We start from the raw sequence: 24,854 nt of genomic DNA, 5'->3' as shown, positions 1-24,854 counted from the left end.
ACTCTGCGTCAAAAATGACTCCAAGACTCTTTGCATGATTATGTACCTTAGGTTTAAATTAACCTAATTGATTAATTATGGGTTCAGAAACACTCGGAGGGCCAAACACTATCACTTCGGTCTTTGATTCATTCAAGTGAAGAAAATGTGCTGCCATCCATTCCTTAATATCATTAAAACATGCAAAAAGAGACTGTAAGGCCGAATAATCCCCCATTTTTATAGGCAGATAAAGCTACGTATCATCAACATAAAGATGATAACATACATTGTTTCTGACAGATAACAGCCAAAGGAAGCATGTAAATAGAAAATAACACTGGACCCAATATTGATCCTTGGGTAACCCCACACCTCATCAGAACAGAAGAGGATGAGAAATGTCCTAATTCAACAGAAAATGTTCTCCCTGACCGATATGAACTAAACCAGTTAAGAACATGACCTTGAATCCTAGCCCACAGTCTTAAACACTCAATCAGTATTTCATGTATTATAGTGTCAAATGCAGCTGTCAAATCAAGTAAAACTAAAATTGCACACTTACCCGAATCAACAGTCAAAAGGAGATCATTAGACTCTTTAAGAAGGGCCGACTCTGTGCTGTGCTGGGCCCTAAATCCAGACTGGAACTTATCAAAAAAAACATTTCCATTTAAATGAGTAGAAAGCTGTTGAAAGACAACCCTCTCTAAAATTTTTGACTGAAAAGACCATTTAAAATTGGTCGATAGTTCTTTAAATCAGATGAATCCAAATTGGACCGTTTAAAAAGAGGTTGCACCACAGCATGCTTAAAGCAAGATGGCACAACACCACTCAGCAAACTGGAATTCACTATTGCCAAAAGATCTAGACCAACCACGTCCAATAACTGAGTAAGTAGACATGGAGGAGCAATGTCCAAAGAACACAGAGTGGGCGTCATATGGCAGACTAAGTTCACCAAATCAGGTATTGAAATTGGTTTAAACTCATTTAAATAATGTACTAATGAGGATGGGATAATATAATCAAGGATATAGTCTGGAGGCAGAATACCAGCTCTAAGAATATCAATTTTGTTAATAAAAAACTTTTCAAACTTTTCACATGTTGTCTGACTAATATCAAGACCAGTAGCTATCTCAGGGTTTAAAACTGAATCAATTGTTTTAAATAACACTTTGGGGTTATTAGGTATCTTTCTTATGAGATCATAGAAATATTTTGTCCTTGCAGCTTTAACTGCCTTCTGATACTTAATCATATCATCTTTCAATATATCATAAGACACCCGAAGCTTATCTTTCTTCCATTTCCTCTCTGCTTTTCTCCACATTTGTCGGAGACTACAGGTATCATTATTAAGCCATGGCTGTGGTTTGGCTTTCAGACTTATGATTTTGAAAGGAGCACACAAATCCATAATAACATTACAGGAGGAATTAAATATTGACACTAAATAATTTATACCTGAACCAAAAGACCGAGGCAGAGCTGGAAATAAAGTATAACCCTTTGAAATCTCACTGGTCGTTGAAGATTTCAAAGAATGAACATACCGGCCTGGTGGCTTACAATTTAAAAAGGGACTGGAAATTGAAATACTAAAAACAACTGGGTTAAGATCGGAAAGACAAGCATCCTCAATATCTACATTCAAAACTGGACCACCCAAGGATAATATCAAATCCAAAGTATGACCAAGATTGTGGGTAGAACCTGAGACAAATTGTGTGAAATTAAATTAATCAATAAGATGTAGAAACTCCTTCACCATGGGCTCTTTGGGACAGTGGATATGCAAATTAAAATCACGTTTCTGTCACAAACAAAAGGTCCTGTTGCCGAGAAGAAATAAAGTAATTTAATAAAAAGGTCTTGTTTTAAATGGATCTAGCATTTATTAAATCCATCTTCAGATTGTTAATTGTAGAGGGATTTGAGAGGGTGTTTGTAGACAGCCTCTAATTTGAAACAAACTCCAGCCAAATTGATGTGGCGTGGTCAGTGTGAGTAGTTATTGTACATACAAAGTTTGGTGCAGATACAGCCTCATATGCATTTTGGCATCTTAACCACCAAATTCGTTGATGCTCTAAGCGAAAACCATTTCGTATATCAACACGAAATCCATAACTTTTTGCCAGCTTGGTCTGCAGATGATCCAAGTCAAATTTGGTGAAAATTGGACTAACGGTCTAGGAGGAGTTCGAAAAAGTAGGTTTTCAACATGTATCAAATGGCGGACAGGAAGTTCAGCCAATTATGGCAAAATTGGTATCGATGTTCTCAGCATGACGCAAGGAATCTATAAACATCAGTCTCATTACAATATTATAATGTATGCAAAAGTTATTAGCATTTTTATAAATTGCTTTATAACTTTTGACCACAAGTTGACGCTGTGCCCAAACTTTGAGTGTCATCAGGGCATGGTGCCGAAGATGCATACCGATTTTCGTAATAAAGTCTAAGCGATCTTAAAATATTGCATTTTTTGACAAAATTAAAAATGGCCGACGCCCCAAAATGGCTGACATGGTAAAATTTGATATGGTTCGACTCGGCATGATGCACCGAATCTAAAGAGACCAGTTTTGTTATTTTTGGCCAAACCATTCAGCTGTTATAAGCAAAAATATGCATTTTTCATATCTCCTGACCACTAAGGGGCACTGCGCCGAAACACTGCAGGTAGTCTCAGGTCATGCTTGTTATTACACACACCAAGTTTGGTCTCAATATGCCGCACCATTGTGGAGATATAGCCTCACATCCATTTTTACATGCTTTTTGTAGAATTCCTTCGTGCGTTATTCGAGAACGGTTGGACAAATCAACTTGAAGTCCATAACTTTTTGCCAGCATGGTCTGAAGATGATCTGAGTCAATTTTGGTGAGAATCAGACAAACCATCTAGGACGAGTTCGAAAAAGTAGGTTTTACGAACAATTAAAAATAGCAAAAAAACTTTTGTGCCTTATTGTTCAAAAGTTATTGGCGTTAAGAAATTGCAACTTTGGACAAGTGGTGGCGCTAGAGAGTTGGAGTTAGAGACTCCAAACTTGCTGTGGTTAATGTTGAGACTGTCCTCTATCAGTGTGCCAAATTTCACAACTTTACCGATAGCGGTTCTATGGGCTGTCATAGAATTGCAGCGGAAGAAGAAAAATGATGCTAACGGATACAATAGGTGCCACTGCACCTTCGGTGCTTGGCCCCTAATAAGTACTGCCAAACCTTTGCCTTGAACTCTGTCACTCTGTGGTCATCATCCTTGGCTCTCATCAGCTGTGTGTTCAGGAGGCAATGGGGTAAATGGAAACGGACACGTTTTAATCTGTTGACATTATGAGGGTTGCACATTTTAAAGTTTCCAACACTGCCACAATCTCTGCCATCTCTGAGGTTCTGGCATCTTGCAGCTTTGTTACCCATTCATTGTCATGAACATATGCCGATACTTTTCCAATAAGTCCCCAAGTCTCCACTGCATCAATTGGTTTAGGTGTGAGGACTCAGGGCTTGTGGATGTTTGCTTTGCAAGTGATATTGCAATGTATTTGTACTACTGCTGTATTTATTAATACCACATAGCATATTTTGCAAGTCACTTTGTCACCCTTTCTGTCAAAATGGTCCCACACCGTACTTCTTTTTAATTGCTCAGCGAATTACGTACACGTGGTTGCATGTGTCGACACGCCCCCTTGAGTTAACAAATATGTATAGCATATTTTTCTTTAACTATGCATCAAACAGTCAATATGAGCATCCCAAAGTTGGTTTAATAAACCAGTGGCACATCCACTCAGTAATGCATTACAATAGTCTAGTCACACATAATCACGAATGTGTGAATTTGCTTTTTAGCATGTAAATGCAAGCTGTAAGAGAGTACAGCTTGTCTAATGTTTAAATATATATTTAATGTAATTTCAGTCGCTATATGATTTGAAACAATCATTGATGAAGTGGTGGTGTGTTGTAACCTGTACCTCTTGTATGTATGTATTTATTTATTTACACATTAACCCTAATTTTAAAACTTACCTAACAATGGAGTTGTGTATTATAATGGTTTACAACTGTGAATAAATTTATATTCTCTAATACATAACAGGATTTACTTTGCACAGTCTCACATTTTTCTCTGGCATTGTTGAATTCCAGGTACCATCTCTATCAACACAATTCGCACACCATACCAAGCCCCAGGAAACAGCGAGGTTCTTGACCTGGATGATAGCTTGTATCTAGGAGGACTGCCAGAAAATAAAGCTGAAATGGTGTTTCCTACTGAGGTGTGGACTGCTCTGCTCAACTATGGTTATGTAGGCTGCATCCGTGACTTCTTCATCAGTGGTCAGAGCAAAGACATCCGCCGCATAGCTGAGGTGCAGAAAGCCGCAGGCGTAAAGCCCTCCTGCAGTAAAGAGGCTCCTAAGCAGTGTCTCAGTAACCCCTGCCAAAACAATGGAGTCTGCAGGGAAGGGTGGAACCGTTATATGTGTGACTGCTCTGGGACGGGCAATCTTGGTCGCTCCTGTGAGAGAGGTGAGGCTGACACTTGTTTTAAATGCTTATCACTTCATATTTCTTCAATATTGCAGAAACTTTGTATTATATTGCAGTTTCATTAAGATGGAGGTTTCTTGTTTCATTGTTGTAACTTTTACTTGGGACAGGACGTTTTGTGTGTTCCTGTCTAGTTTTTGATTTTCAGTGTCAGGATCCTGACACCCATGCTCTGTACACTTTAATCTGTATTTTGCCATTGAATCCACTGGATGATATTAGTCTCAAAATTATTAACATTATTTATAATATTTACATAATTATCCATGTACTTGAGGTTATGTACAGGTTTCGTACCACCCACAATCAAATGCCTTTCAACTGAAATCAACTTAAAGTGCGCAGCAGTTTCTACAAATAGAGACATATTAGTGAATACAATTGTTTTCTTTTTTCATAAAAGAATAATTAATTTTTTTTGATAAACATACATGGATCAGCCACAACATTTAAACTACTCACAGATGAAGTGAATAACATTGATTGTATTGTTACAATGGCACCTGTCAAGGGGGTTGATATATTAGGCAGCAAGTGAACAGTCAGTTTCATGTGTTGAAAGCAGGACAAAATGGGCAAACGCCTACATTGTGCACATGAGCGTAGTGAAAGGAGGTTGCTTGGTCTAACAAATCACCTTTTCTTTTAGATCGGGTATGTGTGCATTGTTTGTGTCAGTTTGCATGTTTGCTGAAGAGAGATGCTCATCTCTGACGGGCCATATCTGTGGAGATGGATGTTGCAGTAGCGCTGTGGTATCTGGCTACCAGGAGCTGCTCTAACGTGGTCTCAGTCCTTTATTTTTTGCAGTTTTGGGAAGAGCAAAATTTACATATGTAACTTCAACAACCAGTTGCATCTAAAATGTATTTCAAACCACCTTCTGAAGTGGTTTGTGTGATCGGATTGCAGTCTGTCTTAAGTGCTTGTTGGAGGGTATTTATACCTCGTCTTTTTGTGATAACTATCCAATTAAAAAAAATGCATGAAGTGGCCAATTGTAAACAGGCCCAAAGAGTTCAAGGTGTTGCTTTGGCCTTCAAATTGCCCAGATCTTAATCCGATTGAGCATTTATGAGATGTGCTGGACCAACTAATTCAATCCATGGAGGCCCCACCTCACAACTTGCAGGACAGATACCTAAGGACACACACAGAGTTATTGTGGAGTCCACACTTTAACACATCAGAGCTGTTTTGGCAGCAAGAGGGGGACCAACATGATATTTGGCAGGTGGTTTTAATGTTGTGGCTGATCAGCGTATGTCCTGAAAACTACTCCTGTTCAACTGATCGCAGCACACCGGGTCATTATAGGTGTAGGGGTAGTCAACCCTGCTCCTGGAACGCTACTGTCCTTCAACTTAAACCCCAATCAAACACACTTGAATCAGAAAGGCAGCTCTTCAGGAGCAGGGTTGGAGATCCCTGGGCTTCGGTTTCACTTCCTATATCAATAAATTAAACAACAAATATTTGTGCTGGCTGTGAATTTCATTTTCACTTACATTGTGGCCTGATGAACTACTTTTTGCTGGAAATTTATTATTATTTTTTTTTAAAGGTGAATTTTTTATTTAATTTCTTAAAATTGTGATTAATGACATTGATATAGTATAATCTTTGCCTCTCATCTGCAGATGCCACCATTCTCAGTTACGATGGCAGTAAATTCATGAAGGTCCAGTTATCTGTAGCTATGCATACAGAGGCTGAAGATGTTTCGCTACGGTTCCGCTCCCAGCGGGCATATGGTGTTCTCATGGCAACCACGTCTCGAGACTCCGCAGACACCCTCCGTTTGGAGCTGGATACAAGTCGCGTCCGGCTCATGGTTAATCTAGGTATCAGTGCTAAACACATTCTATCACACACCTGTGACCAAATGTACCCAGACTTGTTCATATCTAGCCAGAAATGAACTTTAAACAAGACCTTTTTTTTGCTGTCTGTGCTGTCATGCACTTGAACCTCTCTTCAAAGCACATCACACAGAAAACCACTGTTGTCTTAATGGTGGACATGCTCGGAGGCCTTCGATGCTCAGAGTCTGCAGTTCTCTGTACACACTCAAACACCTCAGCTGTGCTCTCTGTTAAAGGGGAATGCTCTGTGTTGTGTAACAGCCCTCTTTGTTGCCCTTCCCATCTGAAAACCAGCCAACACTCTGTGCCCTCTCATTTTCACTTTGATTAATACATTCACAGGGGAAAGCTGTGCACTGTAGCTATCCACAGATTTTTACCATGTCTAACGGCTGATTTATACTGCTGCGTCTGACCTAGACTGTAGCCTCTATGCTGTGAACTACGTGGCTGTTTGCAGGCTGGTTTAAGAGGTGCACGTCAGAATACAGAAGGGATGCCCGATCCTGTTCCTGGAGATCAAGCTCACTGCAAAATTCAGTTGCAATCCTAATCAAACACACCTGAGCCAGTAATTTGCTCAGTGAATTGTCACAGTATTGCATATTTAAATGCGTCTCTAAAACAGAACTGTGGAAGGTGTCCAAATATATGCAAACACTATACCGTTACTCAGGTTTTTCAAACTTCTTTTTACCTCTGAGCAAAGAATGAAGAAGAACTTCATGTATGCCAGAGCTTTAGAAGTTGTATAGTTCAACCAAAAAATCTGTCATAATGTACTCTTTTTTTCTTTTGTGGAACACAAAAGAAGATATTTTGAGAAATACAACAGAAGTCAATATAAGTCCATTTTTATTGTTATTGAATTAATAACAGTGTTACTTTAGTAAGAGCATTTCCTCGCATGATGAGCCAGCTCTGGTGTTTTGACTGCGTGCAGCCCCTTCTTTGCTGAGGTTGATGGCACACTAGGCTGAGACCCTGCTTCTGGTGAACTTGGATGAAATATCTCAATAAATCACTACCTAAAAACAGGCATAGTGATTTCAGTGGAAACTGATTTTCTTGATAATGTATAACTCATAACTGATATCCTTCCATACCTTTTAATCAAGGAATTTACTTTGTTTCATTGCGAAAAGTCTGCATCTAATTTATGAACCACCCACAATTCAACTTAATGTAACCAGGTGCTTACAGGGTAACACTTTATCATAACATTCAGTTGTAAGTCATTTATAAGTGATTAGTTATTTATAAACTAATCATTTACAAAACATTCATAAGCAATTAGTAAGTGATATGCTAACAAATTGTGTATGTTTTGTTAATTCATTTATAAGTAATTAGTTGATGAACTAATAATTTACAAAACATGACTATACGTTCACAAATGATTATTAATTAATATGCTAAGGATTTACAAATCTGTCGTAAGTTATCTTAAAAAATAGCATCATGAAATAATCAAACAGATCCTTAGTAAATGGTTAATAGTTACTAGTTAATATAATATTAATCACTTATTAAATCATTGAAATGTCAACATTGTACTATTATCTCAATAAACATTTGTTAATCATGATCAAATTATGATTAAACCATTAGTAAATGATCAGTATATAATTCATGTATGTTTGTCATTTATGTTTGATCATGATTAACAGATGTTTATTAAGATAATAGTACAATGTTGACATTTCAATGATTTAATAAGTGATTAATATTATATGAACTAGTAGCTATTAACCATTTACTAAGGATCTGTTTGATTATTTCATGATGCTATTTTTTAAGATAACTTACGACAGATTTGTAAATCCTTAGCATATTAATTAATAATCATTTGTGAACGTATAGTCATGTTTTGTAAATTATTAGTTAATCATTAACTAATAACTTATAAATGACTTACAACTGAACGTTATTATAAAGTGTTACTGCCAATAGCACATAAATATGGATTACTAGGCAGTTTACTAGTCATTGTCACAGCCTGACCAATGGTATGATGCTTTGGCATTTCCATTCGTAGTCAAATACATTTCCGTTAGTAATCAAATCTGTACATATATAGATAAACTGGATTTTTTGAGGGTTAAAACCCTTTCAGTGACCATTTGATGAAAGTAAAAGAAAAAGTATTCTAGACCCTATTTTTACTCTATTTGTGGAAAGTGACACTTAAATGCTGCCTAATTGGCTTAAAAAATATAGGAGTAATATTTGTACAATATTCCTAGAAAGAGTCCAAATTCACAGCAGGACATTTGGGTGAATGCGATGGCATGCACGAGCATCAGGATCATTGGTGTTCTTGTGTGTCTGTCCCCAGAGAAGTGGGTTATGTGCTTCAATATCTGCAGATGTTTCTTTGAAGGCTAAATTTACATGTCATTTATTCTTCCCCATCTAGACTGTGACAGGATAAACTGTACCACGAGTAAGTGAAACTTTCTCTTCTTTCATACCTTCCATTTACTATTGTTAAATGTTTGCTACCTGTGCTTTTTGAACTAATAATTTAATTTAAGGTTCTTTGAGGTTCACTTATAATGTTAGTAATGTTGTAAGCACAAAAACATGATCATATTCCCTTTTGTTGGAAAAGCTTTGTTTTGGTGCAGTGTCACAGCCAGTGTTAATGTGTCTGACATCTCACCTCGCTGCTCACCTCCGCTGAGAAGGTTATGGAAGGATTAAGGAGCTATGCTATTGTGGAGGTGTTCTGATACAAATGTCTACCACAATGTGGAGAAAGTAGATACGTCATTATGGTAATAAAATGCTTTTATTGTGAGGAGGAGGAATTTTTGAGCTCTGAAACTTAAACTGCAAGTATTGTTTGTAGTACAACAGCCTCTTATATGTCAAAAGATCCAAGAAAATTTGATCGCTAATGTCATAAGGTCAATTAAACATCTGCAAGTGGCAAATGCACTGTAATTGTGAAGAATTCCAAAGTAATAAAGCAAGGTGGTGGTTCCACAGGAAATTCAGTTTTTAATGAATATTTACAGTCCATTCAGGCAGACTTTGCTTTAGTGTAAAAAAACAAAAAATAACAAAGATTTAGTCATACATGAGCACATGCGATGGTACTCTCTCTAAATTTGTCCCTCTCCTATCTATATTTCGACATAGGCTTATTGGAAAAATATACCTTTACCTACATTTGCAAAATTCAATACATATACCTACACATACAGTTTACTGTGGTTTCCAGATGAAATGAACAGTTGTGCAGTAAAACAGACAACTTTTATTATTTTTACACAAAATATGGTTACAGGGGCAGATTATAAATTATTACACAAAATATTGTGAAGTAGTTCCTTGTAAAATGCTATGATTTATGATGTTATGATATATGATTTTTAAACCGATACAACACTGCCTATATGTCTCCCTTATGTTACACACGGTCTTAAAAAGATCTCTCTTAACGAGCTGATGATCTGAATCAAGAATGTTAACTAAGGCATACAAATAAGAAATACAAGATATGCAGATCAGTGGGTCCCCAGGACCCCAGTTGAGAACCACTGCTATAGAGGACCTTAATGATGGCCCGTCTTCACTGGATCTGGGAAATTCTTGGTTGTTAGCACAGTAACAAGACAGATTTTTAACTCAGAAATTAATTCAGGAGAGGAGAGAACAAATCTCTTATATCACTTACAGCTGCATGTCATCATAATGTAGGAGTAGAATTGTTACGGATAGATAACTCAGAATCCAGTTGGAAGTGAAGTGATTTATTGTGACAATAAATAGTCAACTGGATCGCAAACCAAACGTGAGGATTCAGGTGAGTAGACGTGAACACACAGGGATTGCGAAACCCTGACCCGATCCAGCAAGGGCAGTGGAATCCAGCGAGACTTCGATGGTTTCCCACACTGGAAATAATCAGAGGCAGCATGAGCAAGCACAAACAACGATCTGACAACATGCAGTACAACACACGAGACAGATAAAGACAGGACAGAATGAGCGGCAGGTGCAGAGTTGATCAGCTCGTCAGCACCGCGGTTGCCGGAGCAACGCTGAACGAGCAATCAGACAAGTAACAATACACAGGCACACAGCAATGAACACACGAATCCATGAACCGTGACAGTACCCCTCCCCCTAGGAGCGCCTCCTGGCACTTCCAGAGGAACCTACCCATCGATTGTAATCATCGATAAGCGAATGATCCAATATGTCCCTAGCAGGAACCCAACTCCTCTCCTCCGGACCGTAACCCTCCCAGTCCACCAGGTACTGAAATCCGCATCCCCTCCGCCTTGAGTCCAGAATGCGTTTTACCGAATAAGTGAGTTTCCCATCTACGAGTCGCGGCGGTGGGGGAACTGGGGCAGGCGGATTAATAGTAGAACGAAAAACTGGCTTTAATTTAGAGACATGGAAGACGGAATGAACTCTCCTATAAGCGAATGATCCAATATGTCCCTAGCAGGAACCCAACTCCTCTCCTCCGGACCGTAACCCTCCCAGTCCACCAGGTACTGAAATCCGCGTGCGTCCCCTCTGCCTCGAGTCCAGAATGCATTTTACCGAATAAGTGAGATCCCCATCTACAAGTCGCGGCGGTGGGGAAACTGAGGCAGGCAGATTAATGGTTGAACGAAAAACTGGCTTTAATTTGGAGACATGGAAGACGGAATGAACTCTCCTGTACACAGGAGGACGTTTGAGGCGGACTGCCACCAGACTAATAATCTTGGTGACAGTAAACGGGCCAATAAATTTGTGAGGAAGCTTATTACAGACGGTACGGAGAGGATTATTCTTAGATGAAAGCCACACTTTTTGACCAACGACGTAGATGGGAAGCTTTGACCGGTGGCGATCGGCCTGTGCCTTGGTGCGCGACCCCACCCGGAGGATGGCTTCTCTAGCCCTCTTCCAGGTGCGGTGGCACCTCTGGACAAAGGCGTGGGCAGAGGGGACCGCGACTTCAGATTCCATACTCTGAAAAATAGGTGGCTGGTAACCTATGCTACACTCAAACGGAGATAGGCCCGTAGATGACACTGGTAAGGAATTGAGTGCGTACTCCACCCACGAAAGTTGCAGACTCCAAGAGGATGGGTTCTGAGACACCAAGCACCGCAACACACGTTCCAAATCTTGGTTGGCCCTCTCTGTTTGACCATTAGTCTGGGGATGGAACCCAGAAGAAAGACTAACAGTTGCCCCTAACAAATAACAAAATGCTTTCCAAAATTTGGAAACAAACTGAGGCCCCTTGTCAGAGACCACATCCACCGGGAGGCCATGAATACGAAAGACGTGATCAATGAGGGTATTTTGGGCAGAGGAATAAAATGAGTTGCCTTCGAGAACCGGTTCACCACGGTCAAAACTACCGTGTTACCCTGAGACGCCGGGAGTCCCGTCACGAAATCTAGCAAAATGATAGACCAGGGTCTCGAAGGAACAGCCAGTGGTTGAAGGAGTCCAGCTGGGGGTTGATTGGAAGCCTTAGAAGTGGCACAGACAGAGCAGGCCAAAACAAAATGTTGTATGTCACGGGCCATAGATTGCCACCAGAACCGTTGTTTAATGAGAAAAACTGTTTGACTAACCCCCAGATGACAGGCTACTTTGGAAGAATGACCCCAACGGATGACATCGGACCATAATCCTTCTGGCGGAGGCGTTAACCCTGGTGTAAGGCCCTACGGACCTTCGATTCGATCTCCCAAGTCATAGCCGACACCACGATGTTCTGTGGCAGGATGGATTCGGGAGACAACGGGCGTTCAGATCTGTCAAAATTGCGGGACAATGCATCAGGTTTAATGTTCTTAGAACCTGGATGATAAGAAATTGAAAAATGAAAGCGACCGAAAAATAAGGCCCACCGAGCCTGCCTAGAATTTAACCTATTAGCAGACCTGATGTACTCCAGGTTCTTATGGGCGATCCAGACTATAAAAGGTTCCTCCGAACCCTCCAACCAATGACGCCATTCTTCCAAAGCCAGCTTGACTGCCAGCAACTCTCTATTACCAATGTCATAATTACATTCGGCAGGAGAAAAACCATGAGAAAAATGTGCGCATGGATGCACCTTACCATCCGCGGAAGAACGCTGGGAAAGAACCGCACCAACCCCCACCTCTGACGCGTCGACCTCCACCACAAACTGACGAGATGGATCAGGGGCCACCAGAATGGGAGCTGAAACAAAGCAACTCTTTAGTTTTGAAAATGCAGCTTCTGCCACACCTGGCCACCTGAACATTGTTTTGGTGGAGGTCAAGGCAGTCAAAGGGGCGGGCTATAATTGCCAATGAAATGGCTGTAAAAATTGGCAAAGCCCAGAAACCTTTGCAGGGCCTTGCGGGAATCCGGGGTTGGCCAATCTACCACAGCCTGCACCTTGTCGGGATCCATGCATACTCCCTCGGACGACATGATGTACCCTAGGAAAGGAACAGATTGTGCATGAAAAACTCATTTCTCTGCCTTGACAAAAAGCCCATTCTCTAGCAGCCTCTGAAGCACTGACCTGACGTGCTGAACATGTTCCTGGAGAGAACGAGAAAAAATCAATGTCATCCAGGTAGACATATATGAACTGATCAACCATATCTCTCAGCACATCATTGACCAGTGCCTGGAAAACCGCGGGAGCATTAGAGAGCCCAAACGGCATAACAAGATACTCAAAATGCCCCCTGGAGGTATTAAAAGCATTCTTCCATTCGTCCCCCTCCCTTATATGAACCAAATGATAGGCATTGCGAAGCTCCAACTTTGTGAAAAAGGAAGCACCCTGCAGACTCTCGAAGGCTGAAGACATCAACGGCAAATGATAGGTATTCTTCACCATGATGCTGTTCAACCCTCGATAGTCAATACAAGGACGAAGGGAACCTTTTTTCTTTTCCACAAAGAAAAACCCCATGCCTGCAGGAGAAGAAGAGGGACGGATGAGCTTGGCTGCCAGAGAATCAGAAATATATGTCTCCATGGCCTCCCTTTCCGGAGCGGAAAGTGATTATAATCTGCCCTTAGGTGGAGACGTACCTGACAATAAATTTATCGCACAATCATAAGGACGATGCAGAGGAAGAGAAGCAGCCCGGGACTTACTGGACACTCCCTTCAGTTCAAGATACTCAGCAGGCACGTTTGACAGATCCACATGCTCATCATGAAACACAGAACAAAAGACACAGAAGAACAAGCAGACAACAAACATGACACATGACAATATTCACTCCAGGATGAGACTGTGTTCTGATGCCAGTTTATATTGGGGTTGTGTAATTATAGCCAGGGTTCACCCAAGACCACCGGAGCCGAAGGGGAGTCGGTGATAAGGAAGGAAATGTTCTCAGTGTGGTTGCCTGACGTAACGAGCCTCACCAACTGCGTGGAATGGATGAGAGGTGAGAGAGACTGCCCGCAGAGTGCACTGATTGAGATGGGTGAGTCGAGTGGAACCAAATGAATTCCCAGTTTGTGCGCTGTCTTGCGATCCAGGAAATCTCCCTCTGAGTCAATGAGAGCTTTACAAGGGAATGTGTCCCGACCTATGAGTAGTTGAACTGAGAGAAGCGTTACTTCAGAGGAGATTGTCTCCACCACGACTCCGCCCGCCAGTAACCTCCTATCTACTGACGGGCTTTGGCTTTTACCGGTCAGCGTGCTACAATGTGACCCGCAGCACCACAATACAAACATAGGCCCAAGTTTCTGCGTCTCTCCTTCTCCTCCCATGAAAGACGGGCTCTGCTCACCTGCATAGGCTCGGGATCGGAGAGATAATCGGAGGAAACCCGCAGCGAATTGATAGCCACTTTTACCCACCGACATCTGTAGAGCTCGCTCGTCACGCCGTCACAGTCTATTGTCGACTCGAATAGCCAGATCGATCAACCCGTCAAGTGAGGTGGGTAGTTCTAACGTGTAGATTTCATTGGTGATACGATCGACCAGTCCATGCCTAAAAATGTCCCACTGCTCTTCCTGATTCCACTTACACTCTGCCACCAAAGTGCGAAACTCAATCAAGTAATCAGTGACAGAGCGATTTCCCTGGCGTAACTAAGCCAACTCCCGCGCCGCCTCCCTGCCGGATGCCGCCTGATCAAAATCTTTCCTGAGTTCGTCCGAAAAGGACTGGAACGACGAACAACAATGATGCTTTTGCTCCCAGACCGCTGTTCACCAGAGCGCTGCATGTCCAGTCAGCAGCGTAATTACAAATGCCACCTTGGACTCCTCTGTGGAAAAAGACGAAGGCTGGAGAGCGATATGAAGAGAACAGGTCGCCAGAAATGATCGGCATAACAGGGGCTCACCGGAGTAGACTGTTGGAGGCGGTAGGCGGGGCTCAGCCCACTGGCTGGGGAACTCCACAGGTGAGGCCATTGAGGAATCGAGCGGAGTGGGCCGTAGGGCAACGCAACGCTGAACGAGCAATCAGACAGTTAACAATACACAGGCACGCAGCAATGAACACACGGATCCATGAACCGTGATAAGAAACCTAAAACCTGAACACATCTTACATTAGCACATTTAGTCTCATAATGTAGGTCAAACCGGTAGTCATACACACAGGTTAGTAAATAGAGAATGGTGAATGAAATCCTTGCAATTTCATGGACTATAACCTGAATTAACCATCAATCAGTAATTTTGCATTTATATTGTTCATTGAATGGGGATTGTCTGGTTGTGTGTGATCTCAGATCTGGTTGAGTCTGGAGTAATGTTTTGAGAAGCCAGTCAAGGATGGTAACTTGAGTGAGTTGACTTGGTGGCATCTAATGATTTGTTTGTTCAGACATTCTGATTAACGGAATCCCAACAAGGTTTTTAATCAGTCAAACATCATCTTAAGTTTGGAGTGTAGCCATGTTATCTCACCTCATATCAATCAACATACTGCACTATGATCACACTGTTCTTTCAAGTTTCCTGCTTATATTCTGTGTATTTCTGTGTATCCCACGAGTTGGTTTGTACAAACCCAAAAGTCCAAATGGGTTTTGACCGTGGCATATAAAAAAATATGTGTTGCTTTAACAAGGCTGGTTCTATTATGTGACAAAAAGCCTAATCCACATCTACATATCCTGTAGATGAACAGATGTGTAGATGTGGTGCCATCTAGACAGCATCTCTGATAGCATGACCCAAATGGTCCATGTATGGAATCAGGGCCTCTAGTGGAATTCTGTTTACTGCTCTCTCACAAACTCTGGTCATCCATAAAGGTCGACTGCAATGCATTACTTGCCATTTTTAAATAAATAATATGCACAGGCAGCTGACAAAGGTATTATTACCTGTTGCACCGCTGCCTTCGGTCCATCTGTGGGTCATCATGGAAGCAATCCTTCATAGATATTTCACCCCATTAAGCCCAGAAATTATCCTGGTGGTAGGACAATGGTTAGAGATGTCTCCCTGGCACTATTGCATTATCTCTCATTCTTCCCTTCCCTGCAAGACATTTCTCCCTTACAGGTCATCACATGCAATTTATTGACCTCTCTGCACCTGACAGCCAAGTCAGCAAATATTAACTTATTCCTCTCATGGACAGCCTCTTTTCATGAAATTGCTGCATGCAACAAACACAGCACCATCAAGGTATAACATTAGTATGTTATTATTTTTTTCCATTATGCATTGTGTAATACTCAGACAGACAGATGAAGGGTGTACTCACACTTGATCTGAACCGACCCCGAAAGTCTTGTCACTTCACACCATAACCAGGCCTGCTTGACGTGGTGGGCTCAGCATTGTTTGGACTGGTACTCATATAATGTGATCGCTAACCGTGCCAGAGCATGGAACGGCTACTACCTTTGTGTGTGCTACTGTCATCATTACAACAACAAACATATTCTATTAATACTTAGTACATTTTCTAATTCATTTGAGTATATAATGGGTCTCATTCTCATCCTGTTGATTAATGGGAATTATAGTCAGTGAGCAAAGATGCAAATTCATCTGTCAATCATACTTGGGTGTGAGTACACCCTAAAGGGCGTTCCACACTGAGCGCAATGCGAAAAAGCGAGGCAAATCGCAGACGAACGGTGCTTTCACACCGAGCGCGAAACGACTGTTCGCCTTCTGCTAATTCACGCCTGCAATGTCTTGTCACTTCACACCATAACCAGGCCTGCTTGACGTGGTGGGCTCAGCATTGTTTGGACTGGTACTCATATAATGTGATCGCTAACCATGCCAGAGCATGGAACGGCTACTACCTTTGTGTGTGCTACTGTCATCATTACAACAACAAACATATTCTATTAATACTTAGTACATTTTCTAATTCATTTGAGTATATAATGGGTCTCATTCTCATCCTGTTGATTAATGGGAATTATAGTCAGTGAGCAAAGATGCAAATTCATCTGTCAATCATACTTGGGTGTGAGTACACCCTAAAGGGCGTTCCACACTGAGCGCAATGCGAAAAAGCGAGGCAAATCGCAGACGAACGGTGCTTTCACACCGAGCGCGAAACGACTGTTCGCCTTCTGCTAATTCACGCCTGCACAGTACGTGGCGCTGACCGAAAATTAATAGGACGCCTCAAAACTAGGTGGCGCACACCACTATTCGGCTGTCTTGACTGCCGAGAAGTAGGGCTACTTTTGTTAGCGTGTAACACTACTGGCTACTGATGCTGTTAGGTACACAAGACGCAGAAATTAAGTTCTCTAGCAGCAGCAGCAGCGAGGATAAGTTTGTTGTTTTTTGTTTGAACGAGCAAAGTTTAAGTCTAGTTCTCGCCTTGGCATCTCGACTGTGGCTGAAATTGTTCCAGAGACATGTGAAGCATTTTGGTCTAGTCTTAAAGAAGAACATATGCCAGATTCGAGGAAAGATGGAACTTTCCCTATTGTTTGGGGGCAATAGACGGAAAGCACGTTGTTATTCAGGCCCCTGGAAATTCAGGCTCCCTCTGTTTCAACTACAAGGGTACATTTCCTGTGGTTTTGCTGGCTGTAGTTGATGCAGATTATCACTTTCTAGTGATTGACGTGGGCAGCTATGGGAGCAATAGCGATGGTGACATCTTCTCAAATTCAACATTTGGGAAAGGGCTCAGAGAAGGAACTTTGAATGTCCCTCCACCAGCCGAACTTCCAGGTGCTCCTGAATTAGGAAAGGTGAATCATGTCATTGAAGCAGACGAAGCTTTCCTACTGAAATTGTATCTCCTTCGTCCATACCCTGGACGACATCTACCCAGAGACATGAAAATTTTCAACTACAGGTTGTCACAAGCATGTCGCATATCAGAAAACTGCTTTGGCATACTCAGCCAGGGTTTCAGGGTCTTTCATTGGCATTTACAAGCCAGTCCCATGGTTGTAGATTCGATTGTGAAGGCAGCTTGTATCTTGTGTAATTATCTGAGGCCATCCGATCAGAACTCACAAGATGACCTTGTACAAGATGAGAGTAGTGACTGCACAGCCATAGAACTGCTACGTCATCTGCAGGGAAATCGGGCAACCACTGAGGCACATAACCTGAGCAACATTTACAAACTTTATTTCAACTCACCTGCTGGGCAAGTTGAATGGCAGTATGAACAAGTGCATGGTGGTTTGGGGTGTAATTAATCCAAAAAGTCCATGGATGTCTGCATTCACACATGTACTGTGCAAATATTTGTTAAATATTTTCAATGTATAACAACAGTACTTTATTATTACAGTAGCTATTTATGTACCATTATTTATTATATAATTTGTTTCATTATCCTCCACCAAGCACTTGTTAAACACTTGTTAAATGTAAAATTGCTGTAGTATGTAAAATGTGAATATAAAACAATGACAATCAACTTCTCATATTTCATGTGTATTTTCTCAAGAAAGGAGAGTTGTGCAAGTGTTTTTTTGTAAGCAGTACTATTAAATATTTTGAAAATGTAATGTAATAACACAGTATTAGGAAAACATGTTTATGAGTGAAAGAAACCAATAAGAAATATTCACAATGCTCTAAGGATACAATAAAGATAATTAAAAAAATGTATTCATAGTTTGTACCTGCACTCACTCACATCGTTAACACATCCCTTCACACTTGTGTTTTTCCCTCAACATTTACACAAGCTCGTATAACCCCACTTCTTAAGAAACCCACTCTTAGCCCAGCTCTTTTAGAGAACTCTTGAACGAGTTGTGTTCAACCAAGTCTCAGCCTTTCTCACACAGAACAACCTCCTGCACAGCAACCAATCTGGCTTCAGAAGTGGACATTTGACCGAGACTGTCTTGCTTTCAGTTGTTGAAGCCCTAAGACTGGCAAGAGTGGATTCCAAATATTCTATACTTATTTTGCTGGATCTTTCTGCTGCTTTTGATAAGGTGAACCACCAGATTATCCTATCAACCCTATTGCAAAATGGCATCTCAGGAACCGCACGCCAGTGGTTTGAGTCTTACCTCTCAGATAGGTCCTTCAAGGTATCTTGGAGAGGTGAGGTGTCCAAGTCACAACATCTAGCTACTGGGGTGCCTCAGGGCTCAGTTCTTGGACCACTTCTCTTCTCTGTCTACATGGCATCACTAGGCGCAGTCATTCAGAAGCATGGCTTTTCATATCGCTGCTATGATGATGACACTCAACTCTACCTCTCATTCCATCCTGATGATTCAACGATAGCTGCTCGCATCTCAGCATGTCTAACAGACATTTCTTGTTGAATGACGGACCATCACCTTCAACTCAACCTGGCTAAGACAGAATAGTAGCTGCTCACATTAAATTCAAGGCATTAATGTTTGCCTACAAAACCACCATTGGCTCTTCACCCATTTACCTAAATTCATTACTTCAGAGTTATGTGCCCTCTAGAAGCTTGCGTTCTGCAAGTGAACGGTAGGGATGTGCACATCGATACTGTAGTATCGATATATCGATACTCGGAAGCTACTATTGTGGTATCGATATTTTCTGCAAAGTATTGATACTTAATTATATTAATAATTTCTGCATAACTAAATGTTTTTAGCAGTGTGTGCAGGCCGATCGGGGACGGTGTGTGTATGATATATAAAAAAAGAAAATCTCTCGCGGACGCGGTGGTATGACGTTCCACCGATCGTTCCGCGACTGCGCAGTGCGACGTGCCATTCACAATCACAACACGCACGCAAAATGGCACGATGGCAGAAAGCAGGAAACGTAGTGTGGTGTGGTGCTACTTCTCAACAGCGGAAACCAAGCAGCTGAGTCCTTACCAATCTTCAAGAAACGACTAAAAACACATCTGTTCAACCTTTATTTGACCCTCTAATTGTTTTTGACCCTTTCTATTCTATTTTAATTCTACTTTATCTATCTTTATCTATTTTTTTTAAACACTAGCTTTCTGTTTTTTCTATTCTATCTACTTGTTTTTCTTTGAGTGTGTGTGTGTGTTGACTGCTTTTATTGTCCTCATTTGTAAGTCGCTTTGGATAAAAGCGTCTGCTAAATGACTAAATGTAAATGTAAAAATGTAAAGGACAAAATTTTTTTTATAATAATAAAGGCAATTGGAGTGCAAGTATGCATTATATCTTAAGAAACAGAAACTTCACTCTTAAAAAAAATATATATATATATATGTATACACACAACATATAAATATAAATTGTAAAAAAAGTACTTTTCATAGAAATTGTGAACTGCACAATAAAACAAAGTCCTATAGTGGGTACTAGGAGTTGGCAGAATTATTATACTGCGGGGGTGTCTGAGGAGGTGTTCTGTGGTAGGACACAGGTTGCTGGGGAGACAGTGGAATGTCTGTGTGGTCATACTCAGCTTCATGCAAAACCTGATGGAATCACATTTTTACAGAAGACTGTTTGGAGAGGGGTAATCTTCTGATAACAGGAGCCAAGCTTTGCAGGAATAAACTGACATTGTCTTCCCTGTGAAGCTCCCTGCGTTCTTCTCACTCTTTCTCTCTAGCTTCTTTTGCTGCCAGATATCTCTCCATAAAGTCTGGTGTCTCTGGCTGCTTTCTTTTTTTTGAAGATGACTGAACAGGCTCAGAACTTGTAGTGGACGCACCAGAACTGCAGGTAGCTTGTTCACTGTCACTGCCATCACCATCTTCCAATTCACAATCACACTCCTCAATATTGCTGTGAACACTGCAAAAAACACACTAGTTACAACCATGCACTATGATAGACCATGGCCCTCCAGAAGTGCATATATATATAAAAAAGCATATATCATTCAGTACAGTACTAAGGCTATTTTTTTGTTAAATTAAAAACATGTTAATGTTTTTCAATTTTTATATGTTGCACACGAAATACCAAGATAATAGAGCTGTAGTCAAGTCCAGCTTTGTTGAGTCCAAGACAAGTCCAAGACCAGGACTAGTCGAGACCGAGTCCAAAGAGGTTCGAGTCCAAGTCAAGTCCAAGTCCAAAAGTTTCGAGTCCAAGTCAAGACCGAGTCCAAATGAGAGAAAAAAAAGGATCCTCTTCAAGACCACATACTTAACTATTGATAATGTATGTGATGCGACAATTCACAATCACACTCCTCAATATTGCTGTGAACACTGCAAAAAACACACTAGTTACAACCATGCACTATGATAGACCATGGCCCTCCAGAAGTGCATATATATATAAAAAAGCATATATCATTCAGTACAGTACTAAGGCTATTTTTTTGTTAAATTAAAAACATGTTAATGTTTTTAAATTTTTATATGTTGCACACGAAATACCAAGATAATAGAGCTGTAGTCAAGTCCAGCTTTGTCGAGTCCAAGACAAGTCCAAGACCAGGACTAGTCGAGACCGAGTCCAAAGAGGTTCGAGTCCAAGTCAAGTCCAAGTCCAAAAGTTTCGAACTCGGTCGAGACCAACGAGAACATTTGGCGAGTCCAATGACCAGGTCCGAGACAAGTCCGAGTCAAACACCAACGAGTCCGAGACAAGTCCGAGACCATAGAAAAATGTCTCGAGTCCGGACTCAAGTACTACAGCCCTACAAAGATATATCGTTGTTTGTACTTTTATGGTTCTGTGGAAGCAGCAAGAAACTCCATGACTTTCATAAATTTCCATGGCTTCTTTTTTTGCAGCCTGTTCACTACGACACTCATCAACCTCTTCTCTCTTTCTCCTCGTATCTCTGAGATTTTTCCATTTTGCTTTCACCTCATCCACTGCGAAATATTAAAAGCTTTTGTTATTATTGTTAAAGTTTTTTTTTAATAATTACTGAAGGTTAACAGACTACATCAAAGCTTATACTATACGATATATAGATATCAAACTTACCGTCAATGGCAATTTTCTCAGCGATTCTTTGCCGCAAAACTTATTTTTTGTCCTGGTTCTTGTAGTCAGTGTGACTTTTGTTCAAAAGTTCTCTATGCTCAGACACCAACGACAACAACATCTCGACATCCATATTCTATGTCGGTTGAAAGTCCTCTACTTCTGTGTTTCTACTCTCGTGATCAAAACAGTCTTCTGAGCTTTAGCGCCACCGTGTTGACCTTTTGGGTAACAGCAGTTGCTCTGGCCATGTGATGTAATGCTAAAATCTTATTGGACGGCCCGTGTGGAAGCATCCATAGTAATCTGTTGTTTTATTCCAGCACGTCATCGTGTCCGAAATTGGTTTAGCTTTTCATGCTCAGTGTGGAAAGGCCTTAAGACTATAGCTTGACTATATGCAAAAATCCCAATACCTTGATTATAGCGTGATTAAAAATGGCCATGTAAATGTACTTTATGAACTTTCTCTAAAAAGAAACAAACCATGTGTAAAGACTTTTGTCTTTACACCAGGGTTCCTCAAATGCTGCCCTAGAGGGCCACTGCCCTATATATTTTTAGCTCAAACCATGATCAAACTCACCAGCCTGTAACGCTCAAGACCCTTATTAGTATGTACAGGAGTCTCTGTTTAGGCTTGGAGTTAAACTCTGCAGGGCAGTGGCCCTCCAGGGCCAGACTTAAGGAGCCGTGTTCTACGCATATCAAAAATCTTAGGTAATTGGCACAGAACCTGATTGTCACCACCTGTACTTACCTTGTGTACCCCCTCTGGTTTTACTCCGCTCGCTCGCCCCGAGCAGGATTCGAACTGGCCCAAAGCATCCAGCCAACATAAGCTTCAAATTTGCTCTAGGGGCCTCACAGAGGGGACAGTTTTTCTTTTGTGCCATACCACCGAGGAAAATTACCTGGGCTTGGAAGGGTGAGATCAGTAGCTTTTTATAGAAAACGTAGCTTAGCCTGAGGTACCTTCCACATGTCCAACTTATCAGATGAGCCCTCTCTGCAACTGGCTGACTGTTCTAATAAAAAAAAATCTTTTTTTTTCTTTTCTTTTTTGATTACTGGAGGCTGCCAACCACCATTTAAGGGCCATTTCCACTCCAAAGCCTGCTCTTACTGACTGGAATTCCTACTAAACCCTTGATCCTTCAGATGTGAATCTGCATTGTTCACAACCTGCTCCACTTTTCCCGCTCCTTCATACTGGTCTCACAATTCCCATAAACCAGTCCCATCTTCTCCTGTTTGTAGCCCAGGGTGATGGACTTCACTGGTATCTGTTGCCATTTCTTTCAAACAATTCCACATCTGAAAGAAAACACTGCAAGTTTACAAACTTCTTGATGTAACTATTGGCCTTGCACTCCAACCTTGCCACTGCATTTACAGTAATCGCAAATATTTTGTGGTGGTTACTCTCTTTGAATAGAAAAGTTACACAAGTTTGTTGGATTTTTAATTCTGAAGTCATTGGCTCCTCCAGCTTTTACAAAATCCATGCAGCTGTTTTGCACCAATCAGAATAACCTCAAAGAGCTGTGAACAGGATGGGGAAAACTGAACAACCCATCACATCTACAAACAACAATATTTCTGACATGCTCACAGCAGCATGTTGTGGATGTATTGGCAGTAGCAAGTCTCGGTACTTGCTCTGCCACAGCAGCAGCAGCAGCAACAGCAGCATAGCAGATCTATTCGGCCAAGACCAAATTCATTAACATTGTCATGTACATCACCATGCCAATCCCTCCGAAAGTTGTCATGACAGAAATACAGAGTTCTGGCATGAAACTCTAGATGGCGCTCTAGATGGGTCTAACTCAATCTGACCTAATGACATCATCACATGGCACAACAGCAGCATAGCAGATCTATTCGGCCAAGACCAAATTCATTAACATTGTCATGTACATCACCATGCCAATCCCTCCGAAAGTTGTCATGACAGAAATACAGAGTTCTGGCATGAAACTCTAGATGGCGCTCTAGATGGGTCTAACTCAATCTGACCTAATGACATCATCACATGGCACAGCTGATTGGTTCTCTCCTGTATTGGTAGCCAATGATCTCGCTGCTCAACATTCAAATATATGACTAGTGCTTGCCATAGCAGTTACAGCTTGCTTCAGAAAACCTCCATATTCCCCAGCTCCACCTGTATAGATCTGCTACGAGGTGATTCATTTATGCTATATGGGGGTTATTTCATGCATGTTATATTTGCAGCAGCAATATTTCTTACATGCTCACAGCAGCATGTTGTGGATGTATTGGCAGTAGCAAGTCTCGGTACTTGCTCTGCCACAGCAGCAGTGTAGCAGATATATTCCGCCAAGACCAAATACATTAACATAGTCATGTACATTACTATGCCAATCCCTCCGAGAGTTGTCATGACTGAAATTAATTTTTTATGACACCATGCTTCTTATTTACATTTCCTTGCATTTGTATATAACACACCTATATACACAAATACCATATTGTTTATTTTGTATGTTGTGTTCTTTCAAAAAAATTATATGTAGAATGTTATATAGCCTATTATTATTTCCTATTTACTTATTCTATTTATTATGTCTTGCCACTGTCATTTTGTTTGTGCTGTGGAAGCCTCTGTCACCATAACAAATTCCTTGTATGTGTAAACATACCTGGCAATAAAGCTCTTTCTTCACCTGTGTTAATAGTACTGCCAACTGTAGCCTATCATATTGGCTAGATGCAAGTGAATCATATGACATTCTGTTGGCTTCGGGTTAGTTCACCCCCATGTCATTAAGTATATCATTAAGTAATCCAATTTTATTAAAGGGTGATTTATGATACTAAGGGCATTTATGATGCGATTTAAATTTTTCCTTTCTCTTTGAAGTGTTACAAGCTCTTGGTGCATAAAGAAGATCTGTAAAGTTGCAAAGACAAAAGTCTCAAATCCAAAGAGATATTCTTTATAAAAGTTAAGAGTCAACCACGCCTACCTAAAATGGCTCGTTCTAACACGCCCCCACATATCTACGTCACGATGTGGGAAGATTTGCATAATGCTGCCCAAATGTCCACGCAAAGAAAGAAGGTGTAACTTTTATTCTCG

At 41.0% G+C, this 24,854-nt stretch overlaps 1 protein-coding gene across 1 annotated transcript in view; it reads left to right on the top strand.

Annotated features, from left to right (window-relative positions):
• Positions 1-24,854, top strand: part of LOC107582113 (neurexin-1a-like) — a 189,466-nt gene that overhangs the window by 54,258 nt on the left and 110,354 nt on the right. Inside the window, exons 8-10 of the mRNA XM_016267851.1 lie at positions 4,159-4,542; positions 6,204-6,407; positions 8,848-8,874. Of these exons, the coding sequence (XP_016123337.1) occupies positions 4,159-4,542; positions 6,204-6,407; positions 8,848-8,874 (615 nt within the window). The remainder of the gene's footprint in view (positions 1-4,158; positions 4,543-6,203; positions 6,408-8,847; positions 8,875-24,854) is intronic.

Source organism: Sinocyclocheilus grahami, unplaced genomic scaffold (assembly GCF_001515645.1).
Source record: "Sinocyclocheilus grahami isolate Dianchi unplaced genomic scaffold, SAMN03320097.WGS_v1.1 scaffold40.1, whole genome shotgun sequence".
In the NCBI taxonomy this organism is placed as follows: domain Eukaryota; kingdom Metazoa; phylum Chordata; class Actinopteri; order Cypriniformes; family Cyprinidae; genus Sinocyclocheilus; species Sinocyclocheilus grahami.
Note: the sequence above shows the minus strand (reverse complement) of the source record. Positions and strands in the feature narration are given on the sequence as shown.